The sequence below is a fragment of the Anabrus simplex genome, chromosome 5 (assembly GCF_040414725.1).
Source record: "Anabrus simplex isolate iqAnaSimp1 chromosome 5, ASM4041472v1, whole genome shotgun sequence".
In the NCBI taxonomy this organism is placed as follows: domain Eukaryota; kingdom Metazoa; phylum Arthropoda; class Insecta; order Orthoptera; family Tettigoniidae; genus Anabrus; species Anabrus simplex.
Window position 1 is genome coordinate 23,633,086 of NC_090269.1, and position 14,451 is coordinate 23,647,536.

A 14,451-nucleotide genomic window follows, 5' to 3' on the forward strand; every position below is an offset into this window, starting at 1 on the left:
TTGCCACGATATCAAAAAACTTGAGCGCTTCCACCAATAGAAAATGAGATTCATCTTGAATATTAAGTGAGAGGACTATGTGACCAACATGGCAGTTCTCGACAAAGCGCAACTAAATATGTAGCATTGATGCAACAATCATCGCTCATCAACTGAGATGGTTGGCCATGTTCACCGCATGGATGATACCAGGCTTCCCCGCCTAATTCTTTATGGTGAACTTTGCTCCGGCAGTAGACCTCATGGAGCCCCTCTTAAGAGTTTTAAGAACCAGCTGAAACACATCACGAAGACAACTGTATAGATATACAGACATGGGAAGAATGTGTTGTGGACCGCTCACAGTGGCGGAACACTACATCCAACGCTGTCAACTTGTTTGAAGAAGACTGCCGTGGACATCAAGAGGCCAAGCGACAAGCAAGAAAACTATGTCAATTACAATCCCGCCGTCCTCCATCCATTCAGTGTGATTTGTGAGGGCGTATGTTTTATGCCAGGATTGGCCTGTTTAGTCATCGTAAACACATCCGTAAACTGATTTTGAACTGGTCAATGTATGCAGGAAGAACTTATATATACTCAGATCGAGTTACAGGTGATGAAAGACTGTAGAACTCTCAACAAGATACAGAAAAATAATTCAAACTGATACTATCCATATGATTCCCTGTACATCCTACGTTGTTTTCGAGAATCTCCTGCAGACTGCCAAAATTACAACCTTTGAGAAGCAGCAGTGTAGCAAGCCTGAAATACAAAAGGTATTCACAACAAACATAGGCAATTAAATATTTGGCTTGTTTTTTGTTTAAAGGGGCCTAACATCAAGGTCACTGGCCCATTAAATCTTAAAAGTGACAAGAGATATTATTTATTTCCTGAAATGGAATGTGTCAATCTAGAGTAATCATTGTACAGAATTGTGTAAGTACTCATTCAAACTATATCTCACATCAATATATATGATTCTCATAAAGATGTTATAAACTCATTCATTATTCTAGTAACAATCTTAAAAATTGGACTGTAAAATAATTACAAAGCTTAACTCCATAAATCAAATAAGTCATTATATTACATAATTTACACTAAATACTTAACACGAGAATGCATGCACAGTATCACATATCACCTTGAAGGCTGAAGTATATACATCTTCAAAAACGGCACCTGAAAATATAAAAAATACACATGTATTTTATGCTTTATTATGTCCAAAATCAATAGGTGCCCTGTGTAAAGTAATTTAAAATGATATGTTTAACATTAAATAAAGTAGGCATTTTAAATTTTATTAATTCAAAATATACTAGCAAAAGTGGAAAGTGTTACACCATGAAGATCTTAACATAATGTACTGAAATGTGCTGTAAGCAATTTCTGCGCCATGTAGGTGATCCGATAACAATTTCACTGTTATCCCAGCATATCTGCATATCACACAAGCTCAAGATGGTATGAATAAACGATGCTGCTGCTGAAGATGATTATGATTATGATGATTGTAATAAGATTATGATGTTTGAGGTAGATTATGGTCCGAGATGACCCGCCAACTGAATTACAGTCATCTCTCTGATTTTGAGAAGGGTTTCATAGTTCACATGAGGGACATGGGAGCATCATACAGACTGATGGTCAAAAGAGTTGACTGTTGTGCAATGACTGACAAATGAGTGCTGAGGAGATGGATTCAAAAAGACCAGACACAGATCACAGATCCTTCCAGACAGACTACAGCAAGAGAAGATCACTGGATTGTAAGAACAGTTCTAGCAAATATGTGAATGACAACAGCTGAAAACTGAGCAGTAGTTATAGGCAGAGTATCAACACAAATCATCAGAAACAGGCTGCTTCAAGCTGTACTGAGATCACAGCTTCCCATGCAGTGTGCACCTCTGTCTCCACACCACAAACAGCAGAGACCTGCAAGGTGCAGAGCCAGAGAAAAATTGCTAATGAGTAACATTTTCTGGTGTTACATAATGAGTCTCACTTCTATCTTGAGCATGTCCATAGAAGAACTGGTGACAGGTAAAATCCACCTCCGATTCTTAAGAGGCATATTTCTCCAACCCCTGGGATTATGGTGTCGGGAGTTACTGCATATGAGACTAGGACTGATTTTGTGGTTGTTCAATAACTGCCTGCCAGTAAGTGGAAAGAGAGGTAGACCACCTTTTATGCCCTTTATGATCACCATACTAAATGGCATGTTCCAACATGATAATGCAAGATGCACATTGCAAATCAAACCAGGAAGTCTTAAGGGATATACGAATCCTAGACTGGCCAGCCCATTATCCTGATATGTCTCCCATAACCGAGTCATCTGAACATTTCTAGAGAAATGGCAATCCATTCTTCCTGAACAGCTGCAGCTAGAATGGTTTAAGATGTGGCTCATTGGGATCTAGAGCTAAGTCAGCCTCTGTTTCATGCCAGAGGTTCAATAGTACTCAGGTATAGGCTGGCCAGTCCATTTCCAGAACTTTACTGTCCATAAACCACTTCTGTTCGCACCTTAATTTAAGGCAGGGAGCATCCTCTCTTTTCTAGCAGACTTAGAAAATATTACACCATGAAGATCTTAGCATAATGTACCGAAATGTGCTGTACGCAATTTCTATGCCATGTATGGTGATCCGATTACAATTTCACTGTATTTGCAGTAACACTACATCCGTTCATGCAAGCTAAAGATGGTATGACATTACAAAAATCATAAAACAACATACTTACATATAGTATGCCTCAGCATAAACCACCTTCATATTCATCATCAGAGTGATCTTTAGAGACTGATTCACCTGCACCACCTCCTCCTCCTTCTGCTGCTGTTGGTTTTGACTCCTTGAAAAATAAAATAAAAGTTACTTTTTTAAAATACAATAACAGTATTTAAAAGAGATTGTAAAAGGTGATTTTGAAATACTCTTATTCCAACCAACAGGCTGGATAGAACGTTAACAGAACTACTATTAACATGAACAAAAGATTATCATTTTTGGAAAATCGTGGCTAAAAGAGAGAATGTGACAGAAACTATGACATAGAGTACATACATACATTATCATTATAGACTGTTATGCCTTTCAACGTTCAGTCTGCAAACCTCTGTGAATTTACCAAACGTCGCCACAATCCTCGATTTGCAACTAGGGTTGTGGCCTCATTTAGTTCTACACCTCTTATCTTTAAATCGTTAGAAACTGAGTCTAACCATTGTCGTCTTGGTCTACCTCTACTTCTCTTACCCTACATGACAGAGTCCATTATTCTCCTAGGTAACCTATCCTCCTCCATTCGCCTCTCATCACTCCACCACTGAAGCCGGTTTATGCGTACAGCTTCATCCATCGAGTTCATTCCTAAATTAGCCTTTATCTCCTCATTCCGAGTACCCTCCTGCCAATGTTCCCACCAGTTTGTACCAGCCATCATTCTTGCTACTTTCATGTCTGTTACTTCTAACTTATGAATAAGATATCCTGAGTCCACCCAGCTTTCACTTCCGTAAAGCAAAGTTGGTCTGAAACAGACCGATGTAAAGATAGTTTCATCTGGGAGCTGACTTCCTTCTTACAGAATACTGCCGATCGCAACAGCGAGCTCACTGCATTAGCTTTACGACAACTTGATTCAATCTCACTTACTATATTACCATCCTGGGAAAACACACAACCTAAATACTTGAAATTATCAACCTGTTCTAGCTTTGTATCACCAATCTCACATTCAATTCTGTTGAATTTCTTACGTACTGACATCAATTTAGTCTTCGAGGGGCTAATTTTCATACCATACTCATTGCACCTATTTTCAAGTTCCAAGATATTACACTGCAGGCTTTCGGCACAATCTACCATTAAGACCAAGTCGTCAGCATAGGCCAGACTGCTTACTACATTTCCACCTAACTGAATCCCTCTCTGCCATTTTATACCTTTTCAGCAGATGATCCATGTAAACTACGAGCAGCAAAGGTGAACGATTACAGCCTTGTCTAACCCCTGTAAGTACCCTGATACCCTGTCATATGCTTTCTCTAGATCTACGAAACAAACACAACTGCCTATTCCTTTCATAGCATTTTTCAATTACCTGGCACATACTGAAAATCTGATCCTGACAGCCTCTTTGTGGTCTGAAACCACACTGGTTTTCATCCAACTTCCTCTCAACGACTGATCGCACCCTACCTTCCAAGATGCCAGTGAATACTTTGCCTGGTATACTAATCAATGAGATACCTCGATAGTTGTTGCAATCCTTCCTGTTCCCTTGCTTATAGATAGGTGCAATTACTGCTTTTGTCTAATCTGAAGGTACCTTACCAACACTCCATGATAATCTTACTACTCTATGAAGCCATTTCATCCCTGCCTCCCCACTATACTTAACCATTTCAGGTCTAATTTCATCTATTCCTGCTGCTTTATGACAATAGGGTTTATTTACCATCCTTTCCACTTCCTCAAGCATAATTTCACCAACATCATTTTCCTCCTTCCCATGAGCTTGGCTGTTTGCAACACCACCATGATGATTTCCTTTTACATTGAGAAGATGTTCAAAATATTCCCTCCACCTCTCCAGTGATTCCCTGGGATCTATTATGAGTTCACCTGAATTACTCAAAACACTGTTCATTTCCTTTTTCTCTCCCTTCCTAAGATTCTTTATTACAGCCCAGAAAGGTTTCACCTGCTGCTTGACCTAGCCTTTCCAGGTTATTACTAAAATCTTTCCACGACTTCTTTTTGGATTCAACAACTGTTTGTTTCACTCTGTTTCTTTCATCTACGTACAAATCCTTGTCTGCCTCAGCCCTTGTTTTGAGCCATTTCTGATAAGCCTTCTTTTTACGTTTACAAGCTGCTCTCACTTCATCAATCCACCAAGATGTTCGCCTTTTCCCATCTTTACACATTTAAACACCAGTATGATTAGACCAGTTATATTGGGAACAGCAGACCAGAGACAAACCAGCTGTACCTCTTAGGTACGAGTGTAAAAGAGTAAATAGATCTGATAAAGTAAATCTAAATAATGTATTTACTTACACTGACCATCTAGTGCAAAACCAAATACTTGCGCGAAGATCCACGATAGACCCAGCAAGCCAGTGGTAGCGTATTTTTATTGCTTTCAAACATAAAGAGTCTTGGGATGAAGTTATTACCTGACGTGACACAGTCGTTGAGCAGATCTATCAGCTATGACGGCCAGCATGGTTCTGATTATAGACGGATTTGTAAGAAGATAAAAGTACGAATTGGGACCATGAATATATTGACCCTAACTGGTAAGACCGAAGAACTCATAGAGATGGGTTCGGTGAAACGAAATGAAGAGAGACAGATAGCAAGGTTCTCAGAGGTGGCTACAAATTATATTGGTGTGGACTGCAAAAGGAGGCCAAAAATGGTGTGGGACTTTTACTGAAAAAAGATTTGGATGCCGTGTCAGAAGTTACTTACAAGAACAACAGGATCATAAAATATCTATACAATTAGAGCCAACAAATTACGTGATTGTACAAGTGTACACCCCACAGACTGGATACAGTGTTGATGATTTTAAAAAAAATTCTTCAAGACTTAGATGATGTTATCGATGAAGTAAAAGTTTTCATTATTGGAGACCTAAATGCACAAGTTGAAGCAAACAGACAAGGCTGTGAGGATATCGTTGGGCCACATGGGTTTGAAACAGAAATACAGAAGGTGAACGACTGATTAATTTTTGTAGAAGAAATGGCATGATCATTAAGAACACCTTCTTCAAAAAACGGGAGAGCCACAAAATATGGGATGGCAAACATAAATCTTTGATGGATTATGTCATCACAAACAAAGGTGATATTGTGATTTGGGTAGAAGACGACATGAATGTTCAAGAACAATTAGATGTGGTGAATGGGAAGATCGAAGAATGTGGATTGTATATAAGTGTAGAAAAGAGTAAAACTCTTGTTACGAGTAGAGGGGAGAAAGAAGGGAAAGGTCAGATTAGACTTGCAGACAAGCCCCTGAAAGTAGTAGAGAAGTTCAAATACCTGGGAAGTGAATTAATGGAGAATGCTCGACTGGATGCTGAAATTAGTAAGAAGATTCAAGCTGGAAGCTGTTTCTACCATAGTGTAAGAAACATGTTATAGGACAAAGATGTACCAATGGAAGCAAAGGAAACTATGTACAAAATGTATTACATACGGAGCAGAAACTTGGACAATGACAAAGAAAGATGAGAGTCTAATACAGGCAGCCGAAATGAAGTTCTTGAGGAGTATGACATAGAAGAGAGAAAATAAGGAATGAGAAAACCCACAAAGAAATTAGAATAGGGAAAAAAAATGAATGATAGAATAGGGAAGAGCCAATTAAGATGGTTTGGGCACATAAAGTGAATGAGTGATGAAAGAATGCAAAAAAAAACAAAACAAAAAAAACAAGTGATGAAAATGCAAATGCAAGGAAGGAGAGGCCACAGACGACCACGATTGAGATGCAAGGACGCAATCCAACGCAGTATTAGAGAAAGAAACCTGGACTGGGACACAGTGTTGGAGGAGGAGTAGTGGAAAGACCGAAGAAAGTGGAGAGGAACCGTACTTGCCCCTACCCACCTACAGCTGGATAATGGGAAATTATGATGATGATGATGATGATGATGATGATGATGATGATGAAACAAAGGTGGGAGGAAATGGTTGACTGATGTCAAGGTCATACCCAGCGAAAGTATGGGCAGCGACCATAGATTGCTGATCATGGACATGGACCATATGACAAATGAAATTCAGAAGAAAACAAAGAAGAAAGGAAAAATAAAGATATGGAAATTAGGAAAAAAACTCAGTTCCAGGAAGAATATCAGAATAGAATACAACAAAAACCTACCACAGGGAGAAACAACAACAGTAGAGGAAGAGTGGAAAATTATTAAAGATACATTTGTGGGAGAAGCTAAAGAACTCTGTGGGTTAACAGGATCGACCAGGAAGGAAAAAGAGACACCTTGGTGGAACGACAAAGTCAAAACAGCCATTAAAGCAAGTAACCAAGCGAAAAAGATGCTAGATAAAGAAAAACAAAAAACTATCCAAGACCAAGTAAGGTAAGTTAATAGACTACAGGAACTTACAGAACAAAGAAACTCATAGTTACGAGGGTAGTAAGAGAAGAGAAGGAAAAAGCATGGACTGAGTTTGTGGATAAATTGGAATTAGATAGCAGAGGAAATAGGAAATTATTGTACAAGGTAGTCAAGAACAGGTGTGAACAAGAGGATATAAAGGCAACAGAAGGGGACAACGGAACCTTAGTGTGAGAAGATGAAATCAGGAATGAATTTAAGACCTGTTTTGATAATCTCTTAAATGGAGTAGCAAGCACTACATCAGACAGTGAGGAACGCTGTAGTAGTAACGAGAGTAGAAGCATAGAAACCCCCAATTACATGGCTGGAGATAGAAAAGTCCATGAAAAGTATGAGGAAAGGAAAAGCAGTTGGAGTGGATGAGTTAAGTACAGATATGTTGCGAGCAGCAGGAACTCCAGCAGTCCAGTGATTATATAGACTCCTTAACACAGTACAGCAGGAAAACACTATCCCAGAAGACTGGAAGAAGGGTATAATTGAACCTCTTTTCAAGAAGGGGAGTAGACTGAAATGCATCAACTACCACAGAATTACTCTGCTCTCTCATGGTCTAAAACTTCTGGAAAAAATCATAAGAGAGTAGATTAAGAGGAATTGTAGAACCATTATTGGAAGAGGAGCAATATGGTTTTTAGGCCTGGAAGAACAACTACAGACCTTATCTCTGCTGTCAGGATGTTAATGGAAAAGCACTGGGAAAAAAATGGAAACCACTTTTTCTACTATTCCTAGACATCGAAAAGGCTTATGATAGCATACCAAGGGAGCATAACTGGAAATGCCTAAAAGAGCTGGGAGTTCATGACAGTCTCATCCCTCTTGTTTATCACTGTGATAGATGCCATAATAAAGGCTCTAAAAAGGTAGGAGCAGCAGGACTTGCAAGCTTTCATCTTTGCAGACAGCATGGTGATCTGGAGTGAAACCGAAAATGATGTGGAGAAAAAATTGCAGAAATGGAGTCAAGAGTTTAAGAGATATGATTTAAATATCAACAAGGCCAAGACGGTGGTGATGAAGTTACAGAGGGGAGATGACAAACCACAAATCAGAATAAATGACACCAAAATGGACAGTGTTCCAACGTTTAAGTACATGGGTAGTACAGTATCAAAAGACAACCTTGCAAAGTATGAGGTGGACAGTCGACTTAATTTCTGCACAATCATAATTGCATGAGCAGATGACACACGTCCACAATGTCCGAGCTGGTCATGCTGTCGAAATAACTGTTGTGCAGCAGTCACACTATCACCCTGCCTGTAATACGCTCTCACAATGACAGCACGTTCTGTACCACTACAATGCTGCAAGATTATTAAATGATAATAAGTTCTCAACAACTACGCATTGGTTCCGGAAACCTTTCGGCACTGCAGTGTTGACAACATTAACGTCCAAAATTTTCCATTTCCCTGCACCACCCTGTAGCTGATAGCAATAAAGAACAAGCTCACCTCCTTTTCTGCAGATAGAGTAGCCTGAGCATTAGGAGAGACATATGAAGGAGCAGCATTTTCGCGCACTGCTGCTTTCGGTACTGCCACAACCCCTTCTGGCAAAGGCAGATCTCGAGCCAAGCGAGAATATTCCACATCCATATGCTTGATGAAAGGACTATTCAGTGCAGAACGAGCTGCTTCAGGATCCTCCTCATCAAAAGCCTGAAGAAGCATTTCAAGAGTTTGAACCTAGAAAAAGAAAAGGTTACATCAGTAATTAAATTATGTATTCAAACATAATAGTGAACATAAAATTCTTCTAAATTCATATTTTCAACATTTCAGATTGTCATCATGACTATTTCAAGTTAGAAGCTAGGGATAGATTTCATTCTTCTTCATCCTAGTGTACATCCTGCAGAGGAGTGGGGTCCGCTTCCAGAGGCATCTTTCGCTATTGACCCTAGAGACATGAGTGTAGAAACCATCTAACAGCCTGTGGTGGTATGTCTGTGATAATATGCAATTGTAATAATCTGGGTTTAGTATTACAATAGGCAGCCTGAAATTTTAAAATGAAATACTATTCCAGCATTTATAAAGGAACATTTTTTCTTCCTGTTAGTCATGTTCAGCATGCATGTAACCATGAAGGACCCCCATTTACTTTTAGAACTAAGAACTCCTGCAGGACAAAATTCCAACACCTCAATTTGTTTAGGCAATCTCCTCCAGTATCAATAAGGAACTGGAATGTTTTTCTTTCTCATGAAGATAGGTCATTTCGTTTACTAGCACTATTATTATTAATTAATTAATTATTTAATTTTATGGCCTACACTGGACCACTTTAATCAATTTTATAAAAAGAGAAGTTAATGAGATGAAATGAATGATGTAGCTTACAATAAATTCCACACTAACAGTAGAAGATGATCACTGCCTTCTTTCCTGCCTTTTTGTGTTAGTGCCAGATGCCGTCCTTTCAGAAACCACAAATTTACACAGTCCATAGGTTTAAAAATTATTAATGGATCGCCAACTAACTTGATGAAGGTACGATTTTTAACTGTGCTCAGATGCAATGATGCTCTTGCTGGAGTCATGATCAACTTCATTTGTGAGAAGCCTCGTTCACATTCACTTGTCAAAATTTGGATGCTGCCAACAGTGTTAAAAGGGAAGTGGATACAATGGGCAGTTCGTCTCTGTAAGATACTCTCGGAAACCTCTTAGGATTTGTCTGTCATGGAGCTAAAACGTTTACACACGGCTTTTAGTTCTGTTTCCCTGTAAGTTACATCAGGGATTTTTGGCCAAATTGTAGCAACTAAAACTCGCGCCCATTTCACTGTCTTCTGAAGTTAAAAGGCAGTTCTCCTTACGTTCACCCAGACATTCATAGAACTTCACAGCATCAATACAAGTTGTTTTATTTCTTGCTCCATTTTCAAGAGTCACACCTTTAAATATTAACTGTGCTTCCACTTCCAAGGCTTCGGTGTAATATGGCCCACGCTTTGTCTTCCTTTCAGAAAACACCATAATTTGTTTACATATCTTTTTATTGTAACGTTACGTGTTTGCAACTCAACACTAAGTTCCGCAACTCCTGAAGGAAATCACACGTCAATGCAAGGTCTAATACAAAGTTAACATTATTAATGCTTTTAAGGATTCTTCCATATATGATTTGTTTGGTTTTGTCTCTTTTGGAATCATCTTTGACACTTTTGAAATGAGCCACTGAAACCACTAAAATTTTCCAGACAGCTGAAACAGCTCTGAAGCTGGAAGCTGTATCTAAAATCCTCCCAATTTTTACCACTACAGCTTCAAAATCTCCCAAATAACTTTTAATTCCCTGGCATTTTTGGATGACTGGTGGTAAACAGCGTACTTCCATTATTCTCAAATATGTCATCAATGAATTAAAAATACCTTCAGCAGTGACATCCTGTAATTCAATAATACCCCCAAAAAATGCTTGCTGTCTTATTCATACCTGGAAGAGTTGTTCTCAAGTACACTATCAGTGATGACAGCTGACTCACTGTAGTGCTTTCATTTATAAGGAGGGCAATTTTACTATCCCCACACACTGTCATCTTTATTACCTTTTACCTCATTTCTACTGCAATATGAGAATATTTATACATGTGTTAGTTGAAAGAAGAATGTAGCCCGTAACAACACCATTGAACTCCTGCAAGTCAATTTCAGTTTCAAAATCGTGGAAGAATACTAGGGCATTCATTAGTAATGACATAATCCCACTAAGTAATTAAGAAGGGGCTGCACCAACACAGGCATCAAGCCACTTGACCACCAACTTGAATCCTTAGGCAAAATTTTCGGTAGGAACTAAATGTTGCTGCAAGTCCCATATTGACCCCGAGTGGTCCACAGATCCTGTACCAAAAATAAGAAAACAATGTAAGTAAATAAAAAGATGGAATGGATATCTTTGTTTGAACCTGGTACTGTATTGCATAAAAGTCAGCCATACTTGTAAAAACTTTATGAAATAGATTATTCTGAAATCAGGAGAGAAAGCACGAAAATGAACACATTATATAAAGCAATACTTACTTCGGGTGCTTCACAGCAGTTGCCCCATTCCTTGAATGCTTTCTCAGCAGCCACGTAATCTCCACGGGCTAACTGAACCAGCACAAGTGCAACAGCTAATCGTCCAATGGCAGCAATGTTCTCAGATTGTTGGTGTAAGCCAATTTCTCTCCTCACAGCATCTGCAGCTTGATCATACCTAAAATATTTGGAGAAAAGGTCACAAAAATAAGTTTTTTCTCTCTCTTCTCCACATTTTACCTACATAGAAATTAAAATTCAGGTTACATCCTTTTTCTGGGAAGAATGAATATGATCAATATTATCAACAGTTCATTACAGATGAATGTTTTCTCATAACTCCATTCTATTCTACAGCTAAAATTGATATACAGTAGATCTAGCTCTACACATTGTACAATGCTATATGAATGATAGCAGAAAAACCTATATTTATAAACAATGGTCTTTTGCTTTCTAAATACAATTTTTAAAACTTCTTAATTAAATAAAATAAATAATATTAGTAATAGATGCAAGCCTTCTAGTGTTCAGTTTACAAGCCCTGAATGAACTACGTGCCTCCACAACACTTTCTTTGCAACAAGTACTATGACCTTTACGACTTTTAGACCTGTTACATGGAAATCATGAAACTGTACCCTACATGTCCCTTTACTTCTGTTGCTTTCTATTACCAAGCCTGTTGTTCTAGGTAATTAATTCTCCTTCACGCACCTTGCATAACCTCATCAACTGACGCCATTTCCTTCAGACTGCTTCATTCACTGAGATCGTTTCTAACTTATCTCTCTGCAATACAAGCATCTCCTGCTATTGTTTCTACCTGTTGTAACAACAACAAAAACAATTAAATGTCTCTTCAATTACTATTAATTTTAGGAGATGTAAAGAGTGCTAGAAAATAAAATTCCTACTTGCCCCTTCTCAACTTACATAGAATTAATTATTCCTCCCATTATAAACAGCCAATAAACACGGCTCTTTCAACAACAGTTCCCTACATTCACTACTTGCCCTATCTCCACACACAGAGGCATTTTAACCACCTGTACCAGGCTTTGATCCCATCAAATCAACTATGCTATGTATGTGCACATTTCAGCGAACAAGTGCCTGTGTGGTTTGGATCACGCAGCTATCAGCTTGCATTCGGAAGATAGTGGGTTTGAACCCCACTGTCGGAAGCCCTAAAGATGATTTTTTATGGTTTACCATTATCACACCAGACAAACACCAAGGCTCTACCTGAATAAGACTACGGCCACTTCCTAGCCACTCTCAGCCCCTTTCCTATCCCATCATCACTGTTAAGCCTATGTGTGTCGGTGCGATGTAAAGCAAATTGTATTAATAAATATCTGGACCTTTCCGAGCTCATAGCAAGTTTTGAATTTAGTCAAGTCATTAAAAATTAACTTAAGTGATATTTAATGGTAACAGCTATCACACAGTAAGAATCTAAATTCAGATTAAAAGAAAACAAGGAGAGGTGAAGGGGGCATCAAACAAAAGAACAGAGAGAAATGAAAAGGTAGCAGAGAATGGAGTCAAGCTTGGAGCACTTCAAGGAACATGTCTCCTTCAACGTGAGAGAGAGTGGGTTTGAATCCCACTGTCGGCAGCCCTGAAGATAGTTTTCCGTGGTTTCCCATTTTCACACCAGGCAAATGCTGGGGCTGTACCTTAATTAAGGCCATGGCCACTTCCTTCCAACTCCTAGGCCTTTCCTATCCAATCATCGCCATACGACCTATCTGTGTCGGTGCGACGTTAAGCCCCTAGAAAAAAAAAAAATTCCTACTTGCCCCTTCTCAACTTACATAGAATTAATTATTCCTCCCATTATAAACAGCCAATAAACACGGCTCTTTCAACAACAGTTCCCTACATTCACTACTTGCCCTATCTCCACTTACATAGAGTTAATTGTTCCTTCTATTATAAACAGCCTTAGTAGTTTTTGATTATTATTAAAATTATCAAGTAAACACAATTCATGCTACAAGAATCGCACAGAATACAAACATTTATTACTTACATTTTTAATTTCACCATGATACGAGCAACTTTACTCATGAATTCTGCAGCTTGCCTTGGACTATCTTCTATCTGAAATGTAACATAGGCTCAATACAGTACATCTGTCATTACATTACAGTATCATACGTATATATGCAGGTTGGTATCCATGTAAAGGTTGTGCAAAATGGTACTGGGACAGACGTACTGGCAGTCTACGAGGTATCTTGTAGGTTGCCAAAGTATAGTGTCATGCAAATTTATCACAAAACCAGAGAGTTTTTCATAATTTTTCCCAATGGTTGACAACAGTGTGCTACCCATTGCTTATACTAAGATCCTGCACTCTCTGCACTGTTATTCATTGGTAATTTATATGTGTGATGGTTGCTTTGGGTTAAAAGTGTATGTATTTTGATGTGTCTCACTTCTGAGAAATTCTGAGGTTTCCTTGTGTAACCAATTAGTAATACCTATGTCTTTGATGGATAAGACTTCCAAGATGTGTAGTGCAATTGTAGCATTATCACAGAATACTTCCATGACAGAGAGAGTTAGCTGCTAAATTTGATGTCTGTGTAGCAATATAAATAGAATTATTCACTGGCATAAATAGACTGGTTTAATTTCACCAAAGATACAGGGAAACTGTGGCAGGAAAAAAGAAAACAATGCCAAATGATGAACACTTTCTCTTCAGAAGAAGATGATGTTGCTTGTTATTTAAAGGTGCCTAACGTCTACGTCAATGGCCCTTCAGAAGAAGGGAATCAAACCCAGCTCACTGCTGTGGATTTGACTTACGAATTGGGGGAAAGGGGAGTGAATCTATACATTGTAGACTTCTGGCAGCTGGAAGGAAAGCCTGCAAACCTGTAAAGAAACACCTTCTAACAAGAGAAATGTGCAGGAAACTTCTCTTTTGGGCACATACTCATCGCTGGTGGCTGTACCTTAATTACAATAGAACCTCGATAATTCGAAGTCTGTTCATTCAAAATCTCGCCTAATTCGAAGCAGCTCTCACTCCCGGAAACATGAGGTACGGCTCTGCATGTTATTTAAATTGTTTAATTCGAAATACGGATAATTCGTTATTAAAAGAACAATGTCGGTCCAATTACCGATATTCACACTTTTAATTCAAAACTGCCCTTACATTTTGAAAAAAAAAAGTATTTTTTACAGAGTAATTTAAATTCTAAATTTCTCATCATGAAAG

General features: G+C 38.5%; 1 protein-coding gene across 1 annotated transcript in view; it reads right to left on the reverse strand.

The window, feature by feature from the left end:
• Positions 1–844: 844 nt before the first annotated feature.
• Positions 845–14,451, reverse strand: part of LOC136873683 (gamma-soluble NSF attachment protein) — an 88,804-nt gene continuing 75,197 nt past the window's right edge. The window contains exons 6-10 of the mRNA XM_067146798.2: positions 13,249–13,319; positions 11,208–11,385; positions 8,631–8,864; positions 2,749–2,859; positions 845–1,173 (exon numbers count right to left, since the gene is read on the reverse strand). Coding sequence (XP_067002899.1) covers positions 2,761–2,859; positions 8,631–8,864; positions 11,208–11,385; positions 13,249–13,319 — 582 coding nt within the window. The 3' untranslated portion in view covers positions 845–1,173; positions 2,749–2,760. The remainder of the gene's footprint in view (positions 1,174–2,748; positions 2,860–8,630; positions 8,865–11,207; positions 11,386–13,248; positions 13,320–14,451) is intronic.